At 42.1% G+C, this 26,066-nt stretch overlaps 1 protein-coding gene across 7 annotated transcripts in view; it reads right to left on the minus strand.

Moving 5' to 3' along the window:
* Positions 1-26,066, minus strand: part of ICA1 (islet cell autoantigen 1) — a 66,146-nt gene that overhangs the window by 31,983 nt on the left and 8,097 nt on the right. For 5 of the 7 annotated variants that reach the window (XM_077302539.1, XM_077302538.1, XM_077302535.1 and 2 more), the window contains exons 2-6: positions 25,705-25,743; positions 25,189-25,360; positions 22,058-22,130; positions 20,586-20,709; positions 17,896-18,094 (exon numbers count right to left, since the gene is read on the minus strand). In XM_077302539.1, the coding sequence (XP_077158654.1) occupies positions 17,896-18,094; positions 20,586-20,709; positions 22,058-22,130; positions 25,189-25,360; positions 25,705-25,721 (585 nt within the window). In that variant the 5' untranslated portion in view covers positions 25,722-25,743. The remainder of the gene's footprint in view (positions 1-17,895; positions 18,095-20,585; positions 20,710-22,057; positions 22,131-25,188; positions 25,361-25,704; positions 25,744-26,066) is intronic. The other 2 variants (XM_077302536.1, XM_077302537.1) reach the window with 1 other exon arrangement.

The following is a 26,066-nucleotide window of genomic DNA, read 5'->3' on the forward strand; positions in this document are numbered from 1 at the left end:
AATTCTAGCTCTGACCCTCCCTCATATCATATGGCCTCCAATTTTTAAAAGCTCCTATACATTCCGGATGAATTGAGACTGACCATTTAGGTGGCTCTGCGTACATCTTGTGTCTGATGACTGTGATCATTACTCTGTTTAGTAATGGCAGGATTACTATACCTACATAATTTCTTTTTTTTAATTGTGAAAACTGGCACGATTCTACATTGTCGTCAGGAACACTGCCTAATGGTAGAAGCAGTGTAATGGTGTAACAGCAATTTCCATTTGTGAAAAAGACAGCCACACCAGAACAGGAACCAAAGTTCACCATGTAGAATGGGCAGCCACTCAAAGCTATTCGGCACAAACATCAGCCAAGACCCCTGAGATGATCCAATCTGCAGCTTGCCCCCACATTGGTTCAAGAGAGTTGAGCAAGGGATGTTCATCCTGCAATTATGCTTGTGTCAAAATTTGCAGCATCTTGGTCTGGGCCTCTCAGCCGTAATAATGCTCAACCATTACCTATGTGATCTGAGTCCCAAATGGCAACAGGGCTAATTAGTAATTCATAGCTGATGATATCATCCTGAGAGCAGAGGATGGAAAGCGAATGATTAACAGATCCAGAGAATTTCTGTTGGAGCACATAAATTGCTAGATTCTATGGATGTTAATGAGATCAGGTTGTTTTTATCCTTCCTCCCTCCACCATGAATGCTGGGAGGTTACCATCTGAAAGGAATGCTGCAAGGAAATGTCCTGCAATAATATTAATTGCATTTAACTTCATTTCTACACCTGCTAGAGTTTCAAATGTTTTATGCCCCTTTCCAAAGACATATATAGAGATGCAAAATTGTTTTGGAGGCCCCTCTTCCTGCCCAGGAAAAACATGCAGAAAAAAACCAGGAACTCTGAAAAATGCAGTTCCTATCAAATGTAAACTGACTTTGCTGTTTTAATTGTACAAAATAAATAATTTATAACTGAGTATAACCTGTCATATTTATGGAATTCAAACACATATATGCCTGTTTCCTCCAAGTAAAACTACAATACATAAGACAGCTGCAAATTCTAAGCTAACATAGCATATCCTTATTTTTGCCATCTGAGGGGAAGGGAAAATAAAGACAGCCCCACTAGAATAGCATGGACCTGGTATCAGGATATTGCAAAGGGTATTTTGTAAATAAGAGAGTGAGATGCATTTAATTTGTCATTGTAAATTACAGCTGGTCACACCAAATTTTTAAAGGAAATGTTCTAGTTTTACACTGTACAGGGATGTACATGGATACTCAAACAGCCCAGGATGTTAAATTGTCCCCATGGTGCTCACAGTGCTTAATCCTATTTCATTCCACAGGCCTAACTGGCCAACATGATCCTCGGTTAATTGCCTTTCCGGTTTCTAAGTCTGGGAGAAGAAACCTTGAGATTTGGGCACTTTATTTTTTAAGACTGAAATCCCAATCGACACTACAGAAAAATAACCAAACGGAATTGCATTCAAGCCCCAACTGCTGAGATTAGCTGTCACAGGCACTAGCAATATCACAGCGTTTTCCATTATGAAATTACTTATTTCAGTTTCTTCTCTAACTTCAGACCTCTGCAACCAGCAATTAAAATGAGCACGCTAACATGGCTGTTTAAAGCCAACCCACACAAGGCACCTTCTAGAAAATATTTATAAAGCAAGAGAAAGGGCGGTGGTGGTTTTGGTAGGGATAGTGTGGAATTTAAAGAAGATGAGGAGGATCTTCGTTTCTCTATCCAGTTAAGGGGTCAGCTGCAGGACTATGTGCTAAAAATGAGTTACAACTGGACTGGAATAAGGGAAGGAGAAGAGTAAAGCAAGAAGGGCTGCAGGGAAGAGCAAACAGGAAGGCAAGACACTTGTTGGCTGGATGCCGTTTACAGAAATGGTTTGCCATGATTGCTAATCCTGCTTTATAGAGTGCTGGGATCATACCTAATGTGTGCCATCTGCTTCACTTTTGCTACATAAACTAACTGCTAGCCTAAGACATACATGACGTTTCACCTCCTTTTTTCTGCACTATACTCAAAAACAAATATCGACTGAATTAAAAAGACAAGCACACTGTTACTGAGGCTAACAGGTCACTTCTAACGTGGAGTTTGAACTGCTCACCCCTTAGATAAATAAAAATACATATATTTCCACGCTGAAAGAAACTGGCACCTGAACAGGGTGGCAGAAGAGACTGTATAAATGGCATGGTTAGAAAAGAACTTCTAAAACTGTAAATGTGTTTGGCAAGCTGTGTAGTCCGGTAACCTCCCATTTCACATGCAGTGCGCATGCACATGAAAGTTTACACCTCGCGTAAAACTTTGTTGGTCTTAAAGGTGCCAGGGGACTCAGACTTTGTCCTGCTGCTCTAGATCAACTGAAACGAATGCTCTTCTTTCCATTCAGAATGAAGCTTAAAATGCATCACGTATAATACTGGAAAAGGATTTCAGTCTCAACAGAAGTATTTAAAATGCATTTATCATTGAGGGGAGTTGGGACAAGGCTGACTTGGCCACCTAAATCCACGCAGAGCCAGCAGTTGCAAAACTGTATCATCTTGCTGCAAGTTACGAGTGAAAACATGGAATACATTATTCATGTTGGCTAACGATATAGTTTAAAGGTATCTTTGAGTCCAAGCTTGCCATTAGCCAGGCTTTTGAACTGGGCCCAAACCACACTAGGATCAATACATCCCATCAATCAATGTATTCCAGTGGGGTAGCGCTATTAGTCAGTGGCAGCCAAATCTACTAGGGTCTGGTGGTACTTTGAACATTAACACCATTTATCCCTGCATCAGCTTTTGGGGCCAGGACTATACTTTGCAGATGCCCAAAGTGGCTAAAATGCAATCCTCAGCAGACCTGCACTCTTCTAAACCTGTAGGCTTCAATGAATTTGGAAGGGTGTCACCCTGCTCAGGATTGCCCGATAAGCATCTCTCCCTTTAATAAAGGGCAGGACAAGCAACGCAAAAGATAGCTGAACGTGTGTCATAATATGATGATGGCTACCAAGGAATGTAAAATCCAGTCAAAGGAATCTGATTCAATTTCCTTGGTAATAGCTCATTCTTGACTTCCATCCACCAGTACAAACATGCATAGCAAGATCAACAGCATAAGCCAACACCTAATGGGTGGCAACTACTTTTCTGTAGCAAGGTAAGAATCCGAAGGATTTGCTGGACACAAACCACAAAGTTACGTTTGCTGGTGAATTCAGCAGCTTCACACTGTAGTCTCTGAAAAATTGCTGTCTGAGCAGAGTGACTTGAAGGCTTGTTACAGAAGGTTCCAAGAAGCTTTGAAATAAGCTCCCACTGGAGTCTCAGCGTTTCCATTTTGAATGCCTAATTCATCCCCATTGATGTTTGTGGACATGCCCTGACCCAGGGTCTGACCTCATAATACCGAAGGGGCAAAAATGATGTCTTTACTGCTTGTTACTCCGTCCCGTTTGACTCAAAGAAGGGAGGGGGGAAAGGTCGCAGAATGTCAAAAGAAGTTAGAAGATTCCATAGCAGAAAAGGAAACTGTAATACAATGCTATGTTAGAAATGCCATATTCATTTTAAAGTTTGGAGAATCCCTTGAAATCCTTTTTAAAAACACACACATGCAAAAAAAAAAAAAAAAGCCCTTACTTGACATGACACCACTGCGACATCAAAGACCTGTTTACACAACTTTTTCAGTGTTTCAAAATATTAGAGGGCTTTAACTCCCATTCTCACTGAAAAAAGACATTCAAGAGATAGGTGAAGAAAAAAATACAAATGTCCTTTAAATATTAAGTGCACGGGTTGCTAAGCTGTTTGTTCCCATGAATGTTTGGCTTCACATCTTCCAAAAGCACGTTTTTCTTCCTGAAAAAAAAAATGCTGGCGAAAGGAAGACTTAAGGTTATCTTCATCTGAGTTCACAGATTGTAATTTAGGAGGAAAAATGGGAACACTTGTTCCCTTTAAAGGTCTATGGCCCATACACAAATCTTGCAGCTAGAAGGGCCTAGTGAAATCCCTGACGCCTCTCCTCGTGTATTTCAAGATTCAACCCTAGAACCATGGGCTTATCTCACAGCAAAACAGAAGACTTGTTACGAAACAAGCTGTGCTTCGTGGCACACTTATTTATTAAAGCAAACAAGAAATTTGACTGTGACCTCAAGTCCCATGTTCCTTGACAGAGTGGCAAAGGCAATACATTGAAGGCAAGTAGATAAGTGGATGCAATGAAAACATCCTACCTGGGGTAAGGTGTTCTAGCGACCGTTTCGCATCAATGGGGCAGGAGGAACACACAAGGGAAGTTTTGGTGACTGAGTTATGAAACTCACAGAAGAGTGGGAAGGGCTGAATTTTATGTAATAGACATTATCTTTATTATTATCTTTAGCCACTAATGTGATCTGTGTTGCAAAAACCCATGCAGTGAAAGGTACTCTGAGGTCAATTCTGTGATTAGCATTTCAGACACTGGCCCTAGAAAGCAGCTGGGGAAAGCCTGATTTAGAGTGGATGTTATGGGGTAAGGAGGGGATTGGCTTTCTCCATCACATTTCCCTGATTTAAAATTTATTTATTTATTAGATATTAGATTTCTTATTTGTCAGTCCCAGCAACCTGGCTCATGGCAGGTTACAAAGAGTAAAACCCCACATAAAACCGTAAAGCAATACCCACCTTAAAAACCTAGTCCTATCAGATGGTGAACACTAAATCTTCCACCCCCCTTTCTGCTCAACCTCCCATCCGGTGCCTCAGGGGGTGTTACTGAGGGGAACAGCCTGCTGTCCTGGGTAAGCAGAGGAGGGGCTCCTGCCCTCAACCAAATGCCTGGTGGAAGAGCTCCATCTTGCAGGCCCTGCAGAACTGTGAAAACTCTATCAGGACCCTTAGCTCTTCTGGGATCTCATTCTATAAGGTCAGGGCCAGGACTGAAAAGGCCCTAGCTGTGGCCAAGTGTACTTCTCATGGTTTGGAGACCACCAGCAGATGTGCACCCACAGAGCGTAAGGCCCTAAGACCTCTCAGATATGTGGGCCTAGACCACGGTTCCTTCAAGCATCGATAGGGGGGGAAGACTAGAACCTATCTCTTGTCCCTACCAGAGTTTAAAGCTGCCTGAGAGGGTCATTTTCAATCAGAGATATGGTTTCCCGAGGAGAGGAGATCAAACATCCCAATTTTCCTACTGTCATGATTCTGTCCCAGATTGGCTTCCACCTTTTAAAGGTTCTTAAACGTCTAAAGTTCTAATCATGGCGTTCTGGTGTCTGATGTAGTTTGATTCTAAGTGGATGAATGTGACACACTAAGTTCAAATCTAGCTCCCCATCGGCTAACACCAGTTTTTTTGCCTCTAACACAAGAAATTGGCTTTTAATTTTGACACAGAAAAGTCAGATTCAGAGCATGTATTTTACAAGTCTCTCCTTTCTTACTTAACAAATTATCTATTACTGACTGAAAATTGCAAGCATGAGACAGTGCTCTCTCGGAAGAGAACAAGGAAGTCTTGCAGTGATAAAAAATTATCAAGTTGGAAGGTAGACAGCCACTCATATCTCAAAAGCTAAGTATATTTAAAAACATCACCAGGGTGAGTGAACAAAACATATAACTGCAGGGATGGCCCAGGTGACTTGTGTGGTTCATTTATTTAAAATGTCCCACCAATAAAATAACAAAATGGTCTTTAAAGTAGTTAAAACTTAGTAGTTTATTTAGCTTGATCCATAGCTGTAGGGGGGAAAATCAAAACAAAAATGTAAACAGGAGATTCTACTGATTTTTATCAAAGACTTCTGGAAAGAAGAAGAAAAACTGTTGGCTATCTGAGAACTGCAAGCATTTTGCTGAGAGAGTCCTGCTTGCAACAAACAAATCCTGCTCAGGCACACTGTCTTTAAAAAAATGAAATATTTATAATGGTGCTTTTGATTCCATACAACTGAGTCAGTACAGAAAGCATTAAAATTAATACCTTTTAAATGGGATCTTTTTATTTTAAAAGATGACACTGCTTCTTTAAACTCATTCCAAATGTAGCCTCTATACCAGTGGTCCCCAACCTTTTTATCACTGGGGACCAGTCAATGCTTGACAATTTTACTGAGGCCCAGGGAGGGGGGGTAGTTTTTGCCGAGGGATGTTGCTACCGCCGCCTGAGCCCCTGCTCCACTTACTTTCCTGTCGGCCCCCCTGACTTTCTGCTGCCCGCTGGGGGGGGGGTGCTGCCAGCAGCAGCTGTGTACTGCCCTGCCGAGGGGGAGCCCCAGCCATGGTGGCCACTGGAGAGTACCAAAGGTGAGCTGGCGGCAGAGTGGCAGGGCAGCCCCCGAGGCAGCAGCTGGGGAGGAGGAGCCGTGGCCCGGTACCAACTGATCCTTGGACCGGTACCAGTCACCAGACCGGGGGTTGGGGACCACTGCTCTATACCACACAAAGTTAAAGTAGATGTTTCTGCTGAAGCTAATATTTACAATTTTAGTAAAACTTGCAGGTTCCCTACGTATGCTTGTATGTATATATTTTGCATACGTATTTCAAACTGCAAATCTTTATTTAAATACTTTTTTCCTCTTGACGATTTAAATTGCCTTGATATAAAAATCTGTCCACCCTCCATCAAGGATTTTTTGTATGCTCATAATAGTAGAAAGGAAGATTTGACTAATAATGAATCTTCTTTTGTAGCAAATTTTGAGTCACCGGTATAGAGGCACATAGAAAGATATGGCATCCTGACAAGAGAAAGAAAGGAAGACAGTTTTGCTTGCAGTCCTTTAGTCGTCTTTATTCTCGATAACAGGACAAAAAGCATTTTAATTCAAGTTTCTAAAAGGTAAGTAAGCTTAAGTCAGATCTTTTCACAATAACCTGGAAAGCAGTTTTCAGACAACACAGAGAACTCTTTTGAAGTTCTTAATTATCCCTCCCTATAGATTTACAGCTTTCAAGGGAAAGGTATATTCTCCTAGAACACGGTTGTCATCTAGACATAAAAGATAGGGATTCAATGTACAGGATCAGGGTTAACACCAGGATAGCATCATTAAGAGCATGTCTAAGTCAGGCTCCCTTGATAGATACTAGTTATTTTGTCAGAATGCAATTTATGGGCCAAGGCCAAAAATATAATGACCTCCCCCCCCCCCCACACACAACCCTACACATCAAAGAGATCAGAATGTTAACCCTTCCAAATATTATTTTTTCATGGACCTTAGGCCATATCTTCTATAAGCAGAAAGGTAAATGACCCCAAAGCACAACTTATCAAAGGCCAGTTTGGGAGATGCTCTTCCTGTGCATGGGAAAACGGAGTAGGATTCTCACCCAAAGCATCTCTTCTTCTCCCCAGGTAACTCGATATTCAAATGAATCACATATGGAACAGAGTTTGAATAGGACATGACCACACAATGCATAGATCTGAATAGGACATCAATTCAAGATCAACAGTGTAAGCCCTGCTCGTGTACACTGGATTTTACATACACATACCCTATCAAAATGGAAGCCCATCTGCAATATCAGAAGCAAGGTAAATGTGAGATATGAGCAGAAAGGAAGGCATGCCCTCTTCCCCCAAGATGTGTGCAAAAGAGATAGGAGGGAGACTGTTATCTGATCCAGGCCATGGTGTTCCTATATTACAAAAAGAATGCTACTCTATACTATCGGTTGGCGTTTCCTATTAATTTAGTTTGGTTTTGAAAGTCAGTGCCATTTTCTGAACGTTTGAGGCAAAGATTACTTGTTTGAACTCAATGTGTTTTCCGTGATAACTCTGATACTCATATTTCAATCTCACTTATAGGAATGTCTCATTTAATTGTACAATGCTTCTCTTGCCCCATACAGTCTGTGCATGAATGGATAACCAGAGTCTGGATTGTGGAGGACAGAAAAACCATATCCTTGAGAAAGGGATCTCACAATGCAGACACCATTAAAAGAAGCAAATCAAGAGCGGATAAAAGACAGGCTAGTTAAGAGAATTGAAATGCATGGGTATCAACATGTGCAATGAAGGCACATTTGATCTCCAGGGTACAAATGGGAAGAAGGTTATATGCAGTCTTAAAGGGAAGGAAGACATGAATTGAAGAAAACTGGGAGGTAACAGAGGGAGGTAGCTGTTTATTTATTCAGATATTTATCCTCAAGCTTTTCTCCTCAATGGGAACACAAAGTAACTTACAATATTGTCCTCATCTCCTCTGTTTTATCCTAAACAACCTATTGTATTTAAGCTGAAGGCAGCTAAGATAGTGGGCAATTGCTTTTTGCCAGGGTTTCAAAGTTAATATTCTTATTTATAAAAATCATTTTATCCCACTTTTCTTCCTGTGGATAAAAGTTTATAAATATTCTATAACACAACTGGACCATGCAACCTGTAATATTCCAATAATTAATAAGTTAAATATTTAGCACTGTATTTACACATATTTTCATTTACACTGCAATGCACAACCAAAGCACTGGGATCACAGTTATTCAAATGACTGTGCACCCAGGAAGACAACAGGTGCCAGTCCAGGGGCCTGCACTTTGACCTTCTTGGGTGCCTTTTATCTGGGCTCAACTCATTGGTCCATCATAAGTGTCAGGCAGAAGGGGCAATGAGACTAGAGTGGCCCAGCAAGCCGAGGCCATCCCTCAGCCTGCGGTGTCACAAAGCACGGCCAAGTCCTCCCCCTGCTGTTCTGTGCGTGGGAGGCGGTGCCAAGAACAGAGTGATCCAGCTAGCCAGCAAGATTGCCAGAACTGGCTCTCTGCCTGTGGTATCACTGAGCATGGCCGGCCCTCCTGCCCCCTTTCTCCAGCAGGTGGGAAGTAGCGCTGGGACTGGAGCAGCCTATTAGGTGAGCAGGAACACTGGGGCCAGCCCTCCTTCTGGGGTGTTGGCGAGCATGGCTGGGCCTCCTCCCCCCATTCTCCGGCAGATGGGAGGACATGTGGGGACCTGAGTGGCCCAGCCAGGTGAGCTGGGCTACTGGGATTGGCTTTCTACCTGCTGTCCTTGCTTATCTTCAGTGTCTTGCTGTGGAGCGGGGCTGGCTTCCACCCTGATAAGTGGTCAGAAGTGACAGGAAGCAGGAGGAGGAAGAAAATGAGGGGAAGGAAGTCCGGCAATTGGCCCTGAGTGGGACAGTGCCATTGTCCTCACATATTCCCCACTGAGGGCCAATTGAAGGGTATTGAATGTTCAGCACCTTGTTGGATGTACACAATTTTATATGTTATGATTTGTTGAGCTATAACAGTCACCAATTTGGTCTCTTTATTCCAGAGAGCACTTGCAAGAGATTTCTGGTCTTGTTTGAATGCTTACAGTCATAGAATTTTATATCCTTTGCAAAATAAACATTAAATCTTCAGGATTCTTGTGTAGATCCTCAGCTTTAAAGAATGCTATTTAATTTAGCCCACCTATATTACTGAATAGTTTAGATAACTGTAAAAATTGCTTCATGTATACAATACTACTTTTAATTCTGCCTATTGATTTAAAAGCACTTGCCCTAGATAAAAATCATAAAAAGTATTTTCTTAAAAAGAAAATGGAGCACTTCAAGAAAACCACTCAAGAGCCTTTTAGTCACTCTACAGTTAACATTCTATAAACAATACATCTTAAGATGATGTAATATGTTCCCAGAAGCTTGCTTCTATTTTTAAAGAGCACCCTTTTCATTATGCTTTTGAAGGGCATTTCTATTAGATGTTGTAATGTTTCTTTTAACCTATGAACAGCAATGATGTAGTCCTCTTGGCTGTATATAATATATGCTGAGAGACAACAGGTAGATGGTTATTGATCAAACAATCTATAAAGCTTTGACCAATAGCCCAGCTATGGCAATTAAAATTCATAAGGATATACATTTGCATAGTGAAGACATTTCTTAAAACATGGTTCTAAAGAGAGTGCCTTTACCCCCCGTAGAGTAATAATGGTATGAAAGATTGCAAACTGGTCTGGCACAGTCAAGTTAGAAACAGCCATAATCTCCTGCAGAACAATGCAAAGAGACACAGAGGGTGTGGCATTTACTCAGCTGGGCCAAGCCTTGAGGTGCTAAACCTCAATGTGGCCATCATCTCTCCAGCTTTATGCTATGGTGACCAGATTTTAACATTGGTAAAGCGGGACACCATTAACCCGGGGGGGGGGGGGAGGTTCTTGATTAAAAATTTGGTCTCTGTGGAGCAACAAAAAGTGTCATAGAACGCATAGAACGCAAAAATAGTATTGTAATATATATGTTTTAATTTCAACATAAGTACAATTTGCCAAGTGCCCCGAGATGTCCCTCCAAAAGCGGGACAATTTGGTCACCTTACTTTATGCCCCCCCCCCCCGTAGAGGATTCCTTTCCCTCTCATTGCAACCAGCAAGTTAAGAGTTAGATGCAAGCTTGTCTAATAACCTACAATCCAGACACTATCTCTTAAGACGCTTCTGCTTCATGGAAAGAATGAAGCTCCCACTCCAAAACACCATGACATGGGAAACTGTGGAACTGTCCCTTATTAGAGTAATTCAGATCAAGCAAGAGACTCCAAATCTTTACATTTTAATTTGGTAAACATGAACCATAGAAGAGTTTTTAATGCATATTCACTGAGCATATAACTCAAGCTTTAGAAAAAAGAAAAAACTTACGCAAAAAGTAACTGGTTACAAAAAGGCTTCAAACCTTTTGGGCCTTGGGCCCGGCCTGGAGGAATGTTCTGCCAATTGAGATCAGAGCCCTGCAGGATCTCAGGCAATTACGCTGGGCTTGTAAGGCAGAGCCTGTTTGAGGCCTAAAACAATCTGATCTACTGAACTCCTAACAGAACCCACTGAACAATCTCAACGGATCATCTTTATGAGCCCCCTCTTTTTCTTCCATGATAGGAGAGTGGGCAATTGTTGAATCTGTTTTAGCATTATAATTTAATGCGGTTATTTAAATGTATATTTTTATATTAACATATTCTATTATAAATTGCCCTGAGTTTCATAAGATAGAGGGAAAAGGTGAGAGGAGGCTACGTCCCCGATTCATGGGGGAAAAGCATTGGGTGGGGCCCCTGGGAGCACAGGGTTTGTAGTATGTACTACTTGTGCTACATGGATAAACTGGCCCTGGGCGGGGGAGGTAGCTAATGCCCCTGTGCCACAGATGGCATGATTCCCAAGCAGCATCATGTCATGGGAGCCCATTTTAGGCTTCTGTGGGATGAAGGAATTAGTGAAAACTCAACCTCCTTCGGCCTGCAGAAATTCTAGGGAGAACCCAAACCACAGACGTGTACAAAAGAAAATAAATGAATAATATATGCATCTTCTCACCTGAGATCTAAAACTTACCTTCTCTGGATGGCAAATTAGGGGGTAGACAGAATAAGCTTAAAGTTTCCAGATTTCTGGCCAGGGTTTGTGAATATCTGTCTTTTCCCACTGTTTTCTTGGCTGCTGTCTTTCTTGATTAAACTCTTTCTCAAAAGAATTCCCAATATCATAATTCTCCCCCGCTTCTTCTGAATAGCCCACTAGACCTTGCCCCATCTAACAAATGGAAAATTACTAGTAATCTTCTCAAAAATTCTCTTCATTGCCTAAGCACAGCTTCTGGGTGTTTCAGAAAAGGGTATTTTGTTCTGCTAGGTTATTCCATCAAAATATGAACCATCATCCAGTTGCCTTTGTGAACTGGAATTCAGAAGGAAAACTTGTTTTGCAGCTTTTCAACTGCCCGTGATGTTAGGTTTGGTTTGGCCGCTGAGAATTCCCAGAATGCAGCTTCAACATTCACCTTGCTAAGCCGTAAACTTGCGGTGAAGTATATTTCATTGTGGAAGGAATCTGTTAAGTGACACTTACAGAGTGTAAGCTTCATTTCTCAACAGAGCACTCTGTGCGTTATGTGCCAGCCAAATGATTCCAACTTATGGCAATCCTCTGAGTTAACTCCATTAACAGCCTTGCTCACTGAAGGCTATGGCCTCCTTTACTGAGATAATTCATCTTTTCCTCCTGCTTTCAACTTATTGTCTTTTCCAGAGTGTCTTGCCTTCTCATGATGTGACCAAAGTACACAAACTTCAGTCATTTTAGGTTCTAAGGAGACTTCAGGATTGAATTAATTTAGAGTGCACCCACCTGTCTTTTTGAAGAAGAGTTGGGTTTTATACCCTGCTTTTCACTGCCTTAGACAGGAGTCTCAAAGCGCCTTATAATCACCTTCCCTTCCTCTCTCCACAAATTGGATAGGTGAGGTTGAGAGAGCTTCTGACAAGACTGCTCTGTGAGAACAACTCTGTGACAGGCCCAGGGTCACCCAGCTGGCTGCATGTGGATGAGCGGGGAATCAAACCCAACTCGCCAGAATAGAATCTGCTGCTCTTAACCACTACACCACACTGGCCAGTCTACAACATCCCTAACACTCTCATACAACATTTCAAATGAATCAACTTTCTCCCTGCCGGCTTTCTTCATCATCCAAGTTTCATACCCATACATACTAATGCAGTATCTTAATCTCAAGCAACACTTCCGGATGCTGAAAGATCTTGTCTAGTTCCTTCATGGCTGCCCTTTCCAGTCTCAGACTCCTTCTCATTACTCGATTGCCCTTTTCCGTTTTTGCTGACGAATGAGCGCTGCGGGGACTCAAACCAGTCCAACGACATGCTTTATTCACTTGAAGCTTTTATGACTTAATTCTAGTGGGAATGCAGAGGAACCATGAAATGAACGATGTACGAGTTCAGAAGTGTTTATTTATAATACGTTAAAATGTTCAAAGTCAGAGCTTTGGCATGAAAGACACACTGCAGAGATGTGCTCTGGTTCAAGTTAAACCCTGTTAGAGAACCTGCATTCCAAAGCAAAGGTCATCTTCATCATCATCATCAATCATCAATCATCATCAAACATCATCATCATCAGTAATAATGAAAAAGAACAAGCAAGGAAAGAAAGTAAGCAACCTTGTCCACAACACATGACGGCAAAGCTACTGGGTATGCCCTAAGCCAGTGGTCCCCAACCTTTTTATCACCGGGGACCACTCAACGCCGGGGACCACTCAACGCCTTTTACTGAGGCCCCGTGGGGGGGTAGTTTACTCCTCTATTCTCAACCACTGCCCTAGCGCTCTCTGATCGCTATGGTAATGTTTAAACATCCCTTCAAAATAAGATACAGATACGCCACAACAATGAAGTGTGTTGTAAAGGGCCGGGGGGGATGAAGTAAAGGGCCAGGGGGGGAGAGAAGGCGTCCTTCGGGGCCCACCTCCAATTAGTCGAAGGACCACATGTGGTCCGCAGCCCACAGGTTGGGGATCGCTACCCTAAGCAACCTGCCTGCCCCCTTTGCAGGTCTCAATACTTCTTGCAATTTTTCTCCTGCATGGGGAGGAAGAAACTGACAAATTTAGGGCAAACAGAAATGCTGCTTATGCTAATAGTAATAGCAGTAAGATTTATTTGTATATGGTCCTAGGCCTTTACAAAAAAACAACAATATAAACTACAAATTTGCAAGAGATATATGATAAAATAAAAGGCACCTTAAAATAGTTCACTATATAAAACCGCAAAACATTAAAGGCAGCATACAAAAAGAATAAAGTATATTCGGTTGCTCTTACAAGGCTGCCTCATTTTCCTTGTTTATACTAACAGAATGAGCCTGAGAATCCACTCCCAACAGTTTTGCATGCAACTGCAACTTTCTCCTACAAATGTCTCATAGAAGCAAAATAAAAAATGGTGGTTGAAATGGGTATGAAGAGACAGCCTTTGAAAGCATGCACACATTTGTCCTCCTCTTCCAGGGATTCTGGCACTGGGTTTAATATATTAAAGAAGATGCCTCACAGTATAAGCCTGCTTGAAAGTCATGATGACACCTCTATCCCAGTTTTAACATAAGTAAAATGTATTATGTACACATACAGGCCATTCCTCTGTGAAAGATTTTTATTGCTTTATATACTGTGTGCCTTAAATTCTGCACTAAGATACATTTTACAACTGACATAAATTATAAATATTTGCATATGGTTGCTTACTCTGCCCATTTATTCTTCTTCTAACCATAGGCCATGACCACATTGCCATGTGTGGAGCTTAATCCTTTACCTTCTTCAGCCTATCCCAGATTACTGAGAGTTTGCAAGGCATTATTCCAAATCACTTTTCAGTCTTCAGGATTTACAAAAGCCAAGATCCTCACGATGCTGAATCATTTCTGAAACTAAATTATTCACCTGCCCCAAAAGAACTGTGGCACACACAGAGTTATGGGTATTATAATCTGTCAGCGTACTTAAAATGCTGCCTGCTGGTACAAACTCTAAGAATTTACTCTGCTAACAAAATGGCTGCCTAAGACAAGAAATGGGAGAGAGGTGTGAATGTGCCAGTAAGAAAATAAGCCAAAGTTTTCCTTTCTGTCCTCCATGCCTGACTGATGGCAGCTCTGCTGGATCCATCTGCCAGCTGTCCTCAGTCAACAGGAAGCCTACCATATCGGTCTTGATTAAAGTCCAAATATTAGAAGGGGTCAGTGAAAACAAAAGCACAGAGAACAAATTAGTTCCACTCCCCCCCGGCCTTAAAAAAAAAACAATGTACAATGTGAAAAAAAGCAGCTCTCAAATTCTCATCAGCCTAATCTGTAATCTGTAACCATAAATAAAATGGGTAAGGGGTGCTGGGAGGAGTTTGCACATCGCATGCCTGATTGGCTGTCCGTCCAATGAACGGTGAGTCCCCGCCAGTGCTCCCCCCTACCCTGAGAAGGAACACCTTGGCCTTTCACGGCCTTGGTGGGCCTGCCCCAGGTGGGAGGGGAGGGAGGAGGCGAGTTCCTGCCAGTGCACCCCTCTATCCCGAGAAGGTGTGCCATGGCCTTTCCCTGCCTTGGCAGGCCTGCCTGGGGCAGGCAAGGGGGAGGGATGAGGCAAGTTCCTGCCAGCACTCTCCCCATCCCGAGAAGAAACCATGGCCCCTCCAGCCTTCGGCCAGCCTGCCCAGAGTGAAGGGAGAGCGGACTACTGCCTGTTGTATTTTAAATTACAACAGACTATTTTGCTAGTAAGACTACAAGCATGGAATAACTGCTCAATAAAAAGCCTTCTTTCAGGACATTTTTAGTTATAAGAATGGTTCCCCTCCCCCTATCTAAAACAAAACATGGGTTAGATGAGATGAGACTGATGGATTTGTGGATAGAACAAAGATAAAAAGTGCACAGAATATTTTTAAATTAGAGGAAGAGGAATGATAGGATGGTGTTTCTTCTGATCTGGCACAGGCAGGCTTAGCAAACAACATGATAGTTTACCTATAATCCAAAAATTACTTCTGGAAAACCGGTGTTAATTCCATCATAACTTTTATATAGCCCAAACAATTAGATACACTTGATGAGAATTAGCGGGTCAGATCCACTTTCCACTTCTGAAAATGAGACGCTTGTTCCTGATAACTCATTCTAGTTAAATGGCTTAATCTTGTGGACTGAACTTGACCTCTGAAGTGTGGCAACATCCTGTGGCAGAGATGAGCCTAGATTTCTGCAAGAGCACCATAACCTGGTTTTTGGTTATCAAGATGGGAACTAACACCCTGACACGAAGGGTACTGCTTGCTGAGCAGCAAAGCAGCCGTATAAGCTTACGTGTGCAAGCACGGTGTAGGTGAACAAGTGTGCATGCACACAAAAGCTTATACCTGGGTCTCATAGTTGCCACTGAACTCAAATTTTGTCCTGCTGCTTCAGACCAACAGGCTACCCACCTGAATATATTCTAGTAATATGTTAGTCTGCTTATATTAAGAATTGAAATCCTAGGAAACAGGCAAGATTAATAGCAGGCATGGCTATCGTAGATTTCGTTCTCCCAATACATGTGCTATTATCTCCCGAACAAAGACTGCAGTCTCCCCTTTTCTATAAAAAGCCCAAATAATTCAAGCATTCAGTAAAATACTGCCACGCAATGGTACATAACAGAGTTGCACTTAACAAGAACAAAAGCAGCACTTCTTGTCTTTTCAAAGCTACAGAAATCTGAACATAGATCTGCTAATTCTCATCAAGGACCTAATGTATGACAAGTGTTTTTTTATTTCATATTTCAACCATGAAGTTGTGCAGATGCCCTCCAATGCTAACGCATTCACCAGCCAAATTTGGTCTCTAGCCTAGAGTTAGCCAATTCAAAATTACAGGAGACTCGGACCGATCATTTGCTGTGTGCAGCCAATTCTAGAGGTAAGCTACACACCAAATGCTATACGCTCCAGAGCTCAACACTATAATGCTTCGAAACTTTTCTTTTTGTGTGCTGACCAATCTAGTTATTAAGGTCAAGAGTTAAAAAGATCCCCGTGAATGAAACACGTGGCCTCCTCTGAACATTTGCAACACTCTCAATGGCTCACACAGCTACAGAGCAGCAGCATCAAGTTACACCAGTCGGCTTCCTCAGGACTCTAGCAGCAAACTCTCTGACCTTCCCCCACTATGCACACAACCAGCTAGTTGTACTCATGGGCTCACAAGGCTTTAAAAATGTCCCCCACCCAAACCCCCCCCTGAAGTTTCATATATAGCTTCTCTCCCTTCCTCCTGTTCATTAATGTTTATTGAAAACACAGGATAAATGATATCTTTCAATGCTTTTCCACCAATAAAATATAATATAAGACCTAGGCTTTCAATCAAAGTTCATGAACTTGCTATGATCCAGAAGGGGGAAAAATACTTTGAGCCCACTGGGTAAACACCATGCAAATAGTTTTAAAATGCTAACGATACCTCTAATTTATATTTTTAATTTGTAACTGAAAATTGCATCTCTCAGTCAATGCTTTTGACACTAGACTTCAGAAACACACTTCACGTTTCATTTGTGTGAGCATGAAAATCGAAATTTTTTTGGAAGTCTTTGATTACAGAGACATAAACATGAGACCCATCCTCAAGACTTAACAAGAATTACTTCTCTTCCCTTCCCATCCTTTGCATTCTACCGTTTTGTTCTTTCTATTCTTATTCAGTAGATGGGGAAAGCCTAATTTTCACCCCCAGACTGGTATTTGGTGAAGGCAGCTTTGTCTCTTGAACGCATCTGCTCCCAAAATCTTGTTAGTCTCTAAGGCTCTATTGTTCGACAATAGACCAGCATGGATACTCTCTGAAACTACCCCAAACAGTTATCCAGCAGCCTGCAACTGCTGAGCTCAGATTTAGCAATCCCAAACAATGGAAAGTTATCCAGCAGCCTGCAACTGGGTAAAAAGCCAAAATCTACTAAAAAAAAAAAGCCAGCCTATTACAGAGACAGTCTGTCCAGGACAGCACCAACTGCTCAAAGACCCTGTAAAACAGCTGTCCTTGGGACCCTGAAGAGATGCTTATTGGTTATGCTTTTTGTAGGTGGGGGGGAAATATTATATAGTTCTTTGAAAAGCTGCATCTAGTTTGAGTCAGGTACTTAGGAAACAGTTTCTCACTATTACCTTTCAATGACGGATAATATGTTCTGTGCCAGATGTATGGATGAGAAAGAAACAAAGGGTGCAAAGGGAAAGGACCTTTAATAGTGGATATGGTGAGTTGGGTTTGATTCCCCGCTTTTCTCCCACATGCAGCCAGCCGGGTGACCTTGAGCTTGCCACAGCCCTAATAAAGCTTCTGACCGAGGGAAAAGAGCAATTTGTGATTAACATCACCCCAGCACTGCCTGCTGAATTATATTTTCTTCAGAGGTATCCAGACCATGCTCTGTCATCAAGCTTTGCCATCTAAGAAACTGCTGAAACATCATACCTTCCTGAACTTCTCCATCTGTTTGTAAAGATCAGGATCCAGCTCCTGAGACACATCTTTCATCCACAACAATGCCCCTCGATATTCAGTCCGGCACTGCTCCATCCGATTGACGGTCAGCCACGTATCCGAAATAGCTCGGTATCTAAACGTCTCCACTTCTTGGTATAGCCTACACAAAGGTGTGCGCAATGCCAGCCTGTGGCAAAGGAAAAAGAAGAAAGAGATGGAAAGTGCAGAGAACTTTGAAAGCAAACAAGAAGGCTATTAAAGTCTGATGGCGTACAGCAAACCAAAGAGAGAGACGGAATCACAGGAATGGAAGCTAATATAAGGAATAACACCAAACAAACCAGAATAGGCAGAAACTTTTAATGCTGATTTCACAAAGAAACATTGAGGGATATTTTCTTCAGTAATTCAGACATTTCTGAATGAAAGAATCACAACTGTTATCACTTCACCAGCCAATGGCAAACTTTTTTCCAGTAGTCGAATTTTAGTGTCGCTCCCCTTTCAAACTTTTATTTATTTATTCATTTCTCAAGAAAGTGACAAGAAGAAAACTCAGTTACACTGCACAGGAAGACAACATGCTATGTACTTTATCAGAGATAAGCAAAACGTCTAATAATAATTGCAACTTGCAAGCTTAAATTTGTTCTGTCTTGCAACTGCTCCAGTGTGTTTTTACTCCACCCAGTGGTCAAAACTAGCATTGGTTGCTGGAAATCTCTTCCGCTCTACCATCATCACTCAAAATAAACTAACTCAGTGTTTAAGCACAGAAATGAAAGAATTACATCAACATAGACTTCCAAATGCATAGACTTCCAATTTAGCTAGAAAGCGGCTGAATTCAACAACTGCCACCTTAAGGGCAAAGTTAAGGTAGCATAAAGGGGATTCTCCATTCTGATTTGCTGATTCACATAAAATTTATAATAGGTGCCTTAATTTGATAGATGACTGCTTTGGGGGGAGATTACTATGGAACTCCCAGTTTCTACCACCTGCTTTGCATGCAGATGTCCCAGACTTAATCCCTGGCAGCTTCAGGTTAAAAAAAAAGGACCATGTGATATAAAAGACCTGGCTGAGACCTTGAAGAGCGGCTGTCAGTCAGAACAGGCGATACTGACCTTAACAGACTAATACTTTGATTCAGTATGATGGCCTTGCGTGAGCAGGTTTATTTATTTTTAATTTGTCTTTTATAAAAGGTCTGGGGCTCCCAGGACTCAGTGCCTTCCTGGGACTCCTGTAACTGCCTTGTGATCCAGAAAGCAACCCTACACCAGCTCACCAAGGGAGAAAGCTCCCAACGTGGTCGGCTCCAACATCAGCCCCTCACAGCACCTGGAGGCCCAGGCTGAGGACTCCACTGCTGCGGGACACTGATGGATGCCTGGAAAAAGGAGTGGGCATGCTATGGATGGTGAAGCCCTCCCTTCGCCCCACTGACAGAACCAGCCAGAACAGGAGTTGGATGCCTGGTCCCCTAGCTAGAGGACACTGGGGCAATTGCCTCTGGTCAGCAAGGGCCACACCAGGCTCTCCACAGTGCAAGACCCTGCTGAGTGGGGCTTCCTGTGTTAGTGAGTGGCCACTTATGCGCACTGGCCGGAAACCAAGCAGCAAGCACAGGCGATGTTCTAAAACTGTAATATGATTGGATATACTTGCTCCAGTCAAGAAGCATAGTGCTGTGCTTTGCACTGGCCAAGGCTTCCAATTTTTCTTCAAGGACAGCCCTTTGTAGTTGGCAGTGCACTTAAGGTTCCAGAAGCATGAATCAGTGAGGACAGATCAGCTGGATTCAGGGAAGGTGCAGCTTCTGAGCAAGATTTAACTGAAAGAAATGGTGAACATGAGCAGCAGTCACTGTATCTGTGAAGTGTATTGGCCTAAAGTAGTGCCTTGAGCCATCTGAACAGATGATCCAATTACATTCTCAGAGTCCTATCCCACTTCTCCAGAGAGGAAAAGGATCCTTCCTGAGCTGTGCCCAGAATGACACCCAGCTATTCATCATGCCAACAATGCAGTGTTGATCCTCTAGAATGTGCAGTTAGCATCCTGACAGCCCAGCCCCTAGATGGGGATCTGATTAGTAGATCATATAGGAGCAGATACACATTAAGTGTTGGTTGATTGCTTGAATTGAGGTATTAGCTTGGTGGGATCAGATGAAGAAGGAGGCTGAGACCTGACTACTATACCGAGCATTTCCTTGGATTATTTCAGAGGCTCTAGGATTCAGAGGATTAGTGCTTCTGAATTAGGGGTATCAGAATCCAGGAGGGACCTGGGGATCCCCAGAATTACAGCTCATTTCCAGACTACAGAGATCAGTTCCCCTGGAGACAAGGGATGCTTTGGTGAGTAGCCTCTATGGCATTGTGCCCCACTGCAGTCTCTGTCCTCTCAAGTCCCCATCCACAAATCTCCAGGGGTTTCCCAACCTGGTTCTGGCAACCCTCCCCCCCTCCCCCATCCCTTACCAGTGGCCAGGATGGACCAGGTTACCCTACTTTGAATATGGAGGACCTTCCTTTTACATGGGTTTCTGGGAGCTGAAGCTAAGAAAGGAGAAAACACAGTGGCTTTATTTGGGTTTGCTTTCCAATGCAGGATTAGGTCAGGGAGGCTAGCCCTTACACAATCTCTGCATAACAGATCAAACATACCTCTGTTGAGAAGAAAAGCAGAGGGCCTTTCCTGTAGCTTGCATCATTTTGCCTGCTCTAGTTTTATCCTGAGAACCTTGTGCTCGGAGAAATCTTCCCAATTCATTTTCTTCTTGGGACAGAACTAAACACACAAACGAAAAGTGTCCAAATATTGGTAAGAACTCTGTATTTTGCAAGCAGGGCAACCAATTCTGTTGCCTCCAAGAACCACAGAATAAGCCTCCACCCCCACTTTGCAGCTTCCTGTTAACCTTCATGCAGCTCCTGTGCTTACAAAACAGAAGATCAGGTTCACTTCAGCACATCTCTTCATGGGCTCAGTGCGATGTAACAAGAACTGCAAAATGACCTCTGTGCTGAAAAGGCAACAGGAGAATGTGCTGTTTCGTGCCTGAATAGAGGAATTAGCTCGGAGGGATCAGATGAAGCAGATGACTGTGACCCGACTACAATATGTAGCATCTCCTTGGATTGTTTTGGAGTCCCTCTCAAGTGAACTGAATGCTGATTTCAATAGCTCAGCCACTTCACTTTCTAATTCCCTTCCCTCTGAATAAATATTGGCAGAGGAAAATTTCTTATTATCATGCTTTGTTTCTACAGGATATTAAAAAAAAAAGAGCAAAGCACTGATTGTGTGTTCCTAAAAACACAAGGGCGGATCATTTCCTTTGGCCCCAGGCCACACAGCAGAGGGAATGTTGGGGCCAAATCAAGCATTTTACAGGCAACATGTAAGGAGTCTTCCAAATGCTTCTTGTTTTTTTAAAATTAAAACAGCCGTGGGAGTTCAGGCTTTAAGTAGAGGAACAGTAAAGGACAGACAAGCTGCTCAACTTTCTCCTTCCTCTACTTATCAGCTCAGAACTGTCTTTGCTAGATTATTTTTATCTCAGCAGGATTAAAAAAAAATCCTCATATTTGTTTTCCATATTGCAGTGAAAAGCAATGTAGAGTGGAACAACTTTAAACGAACAAAGATTTCAGTGAACAAATTTATCTATTAATATCAAAGGTCTATGAAGGTAACTATCTTATAAATGCCCCCATGAAGGTAATTATCTTATAAATGGGGTCATTTGATATTTGGGGACCTTTGATATTAATAGACCCAAGTTATATGGCTTAAAATATAAAATATAAGGTATAAAATATAAGGTATAAAATATAAGGTATAAAATATAAGGTAGTGTGTTGAGGACTTCGTTCGTATCCCTGAAAAAAAAAACCAATTAAGGAATAAGTTCACTAATGAACTAAATTACGAAAATGAGGTTTTATACCTAGGAACTCGTTCTATTGTTTGAATAAAGTTTTTGCCATCGCCAGCTTGGAAATTTCTTTCTTGTAGAGCACCAGGGCTGATCCTGCTTAGCTTCTGATATCTAACCAGACTGAGCTAACCTAGGGTATCCCAGTCAGGACTTTCTGCACTGACTGTTGAAAACAAAGCCACAATTAATACTTACAACAAATCCTTTTTTGATATAGTTCAATTGCTTTAAGTAAATCCATACATGTCCTTTGAATTGAATGGAAAAGCTGAAAAGAAATATAAAATACAATGTAACTACTGTATAAGAACTGTTCAAAATTAGAAGATACCTCTCCCTCCCCCAGACACACATACATAGCATGGAAATTAAGGTGGCAGCCATAAATATATTGGGGAGAGGTATCTTTGTTTGTTCCATCGTGGATCCTGCTGAATTCAGATTGATTTGAACTCGGGTCTTCCTCTATCCCCCCCCCCCCAATGAAACAGAAAAGTATTCTGCATGTGATTAGGGAAACTCAGAAGGGTGGTGGTGGGGAGCCAAGCGAAGCAGGAGCCTATTTCTTTCTGTTTTTGAAGTGGGGGGGGGGGGAGAGGATTAGAGACAGCAGCACAGGGTGAATAAATCCAAGAGGCAAATCTCTGCCAATAGAAGTTAGGGCTTCTGGAGCTTCTACTGACAGAAGTTAGGACTTCCCCTTTAAGGGAAGCCTTGCAACCTGGAAACAAGGAAGCCTTTGAACTGACACCCTGGCCAATTAGGGCTTTTCTAGAACGTTGGAGGCCAGGCAGCAAGTTAGTTTGGGAAAATCAGAGACCTGTACCTTTTCTCATGCCGATTTTTCAAATATCAAGGGTTATATCCACTCCAGGATATCACGGAGGAAAGGCAGGGTCACTACTGATCAATCATGCTTGTTGAAGATGAAAAATTTAAATCATGCAAAATCAAAATGGAAATTGCATTCAGTGTAGATGGCAGGGAGTGAATCAACTTGGGACTGGAATAAAAGCTCTGTGCAGATTCAGCCCTGGATTAAGGTCACAGGCACAGTTACTGATTTTCTTGCTTATCAACATAACTGGAGGTGAAAGTAGTGATAATTTGATTTTGTCAGAGGGTATCAATTTTTTTTTCAACATTTCTGTTCATGCCCCTGATTTCAACTGATATCTTAGCTATGCATAATTTGACTCTTAGTGTTCCTATAATAACTTAGTCTCAGGAGTATTTTGGAATAAGGTTTACTTTATAGGGGAATTAGGATGTTAGCAGGTTAGGTTTCTCCAGTTAAGATGTTTGGTTAGACTTGTAAGTTGGTAGTTTCTTTATGATACATAAAATGCAGTGATATGAGCAGTTGAAGGTCTTAGGATAATTCCTGTATCATTTTTTTGAAAATCACATGCCACCAGGCCTTACCCTTTGCCAATCAGCTGGCTGGTGGGGGGATTTATCAGGAGACATGAGAAGGCTCAGGATTCATCACTGGCAGGGTGGCAACATCCCTTCTGGTGTGGACTGCAACATGATGATGTCACTTTTGGTATGTGCCAGAAGTGATGTAGCCATGTTGCCAGCAATGACATCTGGGCTTCCCTCCTGTTTGCCCCAGCCAGGAGGTCCTGGCAACCCTATAGGTAAGCTCAGGTTGATTTGATCATCTTCACAAAGGTTCCTTTTTTCAACCAAGTTGAATTTGTTTATTTAGCTGAAAGCCTTCTGGGGATGAGGAATTAAGTGAAGGTTATGCATGTGAAGTAGCTTTAATAGAACAATGCCAGGACAGAGCCCTTAAGTCCAGAAGAAAATCTGTACCACTACTCATACTTTATGTTTTTGCACAACAAAGACTAAAAAACTCACAAGTCATCCTCTGGCACTGAAACTCAGCCACGTTTACAATACAGCTTGGTAGGCATTCATTGCCAGGAATGTGACATGACAGCTTTCGAAAAGTGTAACTAAGATTGTAGGCTGAGTGTAAATAGGTAAAATGTCATTCCAAAACTGGGCTAAGGCCATGAAGCAAGTTAAGCTACCCAGGCTGTTGAAGAGGCCTGGATATATTGTTTTTTTAAAAAATGTCTGAACAGTCAAGAAGTTACAAAAACAATAACCATTCGTTTCAAAGGAATTCTGGGATACATCTTCTACTAAGGCTGATAATTCCACAACACAGCCATGCTATTTTTAATATATGTTTTCCTCCGCCCTAAGGAATATGCATTAATCCATGAAGAATAAACATTGAAACTCTAAATGTATTTTCACTGTGGGAAAATATCAGCCAGCAATCTACAAAGACACACTAAAAGAGAATTAAAATAATGGCCAAGATCAAACACATCCATGGCTACAGTAAAAGTTGGAAGAATTCTGTGCTTCCCTTCCCAACAAGTTATTTATTACAGTTGCATCTTGATCTTCCTTCAGGGATGGAAAGCAGTTTTATTTTTATCACCTGGCAAGTAAGTTATCAGGGATACAAAGGTTGTGTGTAGGGTTGTGCACAGTGGTCCCAATCCAGACTGCTTTGGCTTCAGCCTGGGCCAATGAAAGTCAGTGGCGCCATTGATTTTCATTGGAATTTCTGCTTTCCCGCCTTTCCTGGAGCCTGGGGGCGGGGGGTTAAGATACACCCATCAAACTTTCAGGGTAGCTCCGGGAGGATCTTCCCTGACTCCCCTTAAGGCTTCAAGAATATTGGACTCTCTGGTCCTATTGGATATAATGGAGCGGATGGGGCACCCTCTTTTGGAGCCCCTAGGATTAGACCCCGTGGTTCAATACTTTTGAAAATTGGAGGAAAGTCAAGGAAGACCCTCCCGGAGCTACCCTGAAAGTTTGATGAGTGTAACTTAAATGCCCCCCCAGGCCCTGGGAAAGCTGAGAAAGCAGAAATTCCCTTTAAATTTGCAACTGCCACTCTGAGGCGGCCGCTTCGGCTCTCTTTGGCAGGACTGCCCCAAAGTGATCTGTCGCCGAGATGGGCCTGATCTGGTGCTGAAGCGGCCATTCCGGGTCGAATCGCATATCCCTAGTTGTGTGTGTGCTGAGTGGATGGTTGGGTGTTTACAGGTTTCCCCTTCTGTTGCAGTCCCATCACCTCCATAAAATGCCACACTGAAATGTTCCCTTCCTCTTGTCGGTGGCTTTCCAGGGGTCGCAGTAAGCTGTAAGCCCCCTCCACCAACAATATGGGGATTCCTCCATACTGTACATCCACTGGCCTTTGGATCACAGCTGAATGTAGGTATCTTGATATTCCTTCAAAGGGATTTCTCCACCTGGGGAGAAAAGCTCCTGGTTTGTACACATACCTCCAGCTTTGCATCAAGATCTGCATCAGAGGCCACCACGTGCTCATCTTCCTTCTTTCCTGTGACTTTGATGAAAGTTTGTTTTGTTTTCCAGTATTTTTGCTGCATTTTATTGACTACAGACTTTTCTTGACCTTGGGCGTATCGGTCATAAAGTTCTCTTGAATAGCTGCTGAGCATTAAGGAGGAGATTTAAACAGATCAAAGTTAGCAGAGAAATATTAGGACATGTAAGTAATGTACATATTATATATTCAGATAAATTGAATGTAATACTTATGCCTACATTTACATTCCTTGAAATTAAGTTACATTGTTTTACAAAGACTCGCATTTCCAGTTCTCTTTGCTGTTAAAATCACCATCATAAACTTTCCAGGCTGCCCACATGTATGGCCCTGAATGCAATATTATTTAGGCAATAGGCTGTCTTTGGAACACATGCCAGCTGGGTTTAAGAACATGCTATAATTTTATTAATGCTACAGATCTACATACCAAAACAAATTTACTTACTATTTATGGCTGTCCATGTTTCTTAATTTTCTTTAAGCACTAAGATTTAAGAAAAAGAAATAATTTAAATTATTGCTGCCGTTATCAAGTCAAAGTTTTTGGGATGAGGCAGATCTACAATGAAGCACACTAGCTAAACATATCTAAAAGGACTGAGAGATAGCATACATCACAATAACAGAAGCCCAACAGCACTTGAAAAACTAACGTAAATTATTCCAATGTAAATTTTCATGAGTCAGTTATGTCCTCAGTGAACTTTGACTCAAGAAAACTCATGCTGGGATAAACTTTGTTCGCCTTTAAGGGACATCTGGATTCATAAGCAAACACAACTGCACCTCTGGAGAATAGTACATCAG

This window comes from Paroedura picta, chromosome 11 (assembly GCF_049243985.1).
Source record: "Paroedura picta isolate Pp20150507F chromosome 11, Ppicta_v3.0, whole genome shotgun sequence".
Taxonomy (NCBI): domain Eukaryota; kingdom Metazoa; phylum Chordata; class Lepidosauria; order Squamata; family Gekkonidae; genus Paroedura; species Paroedura picta.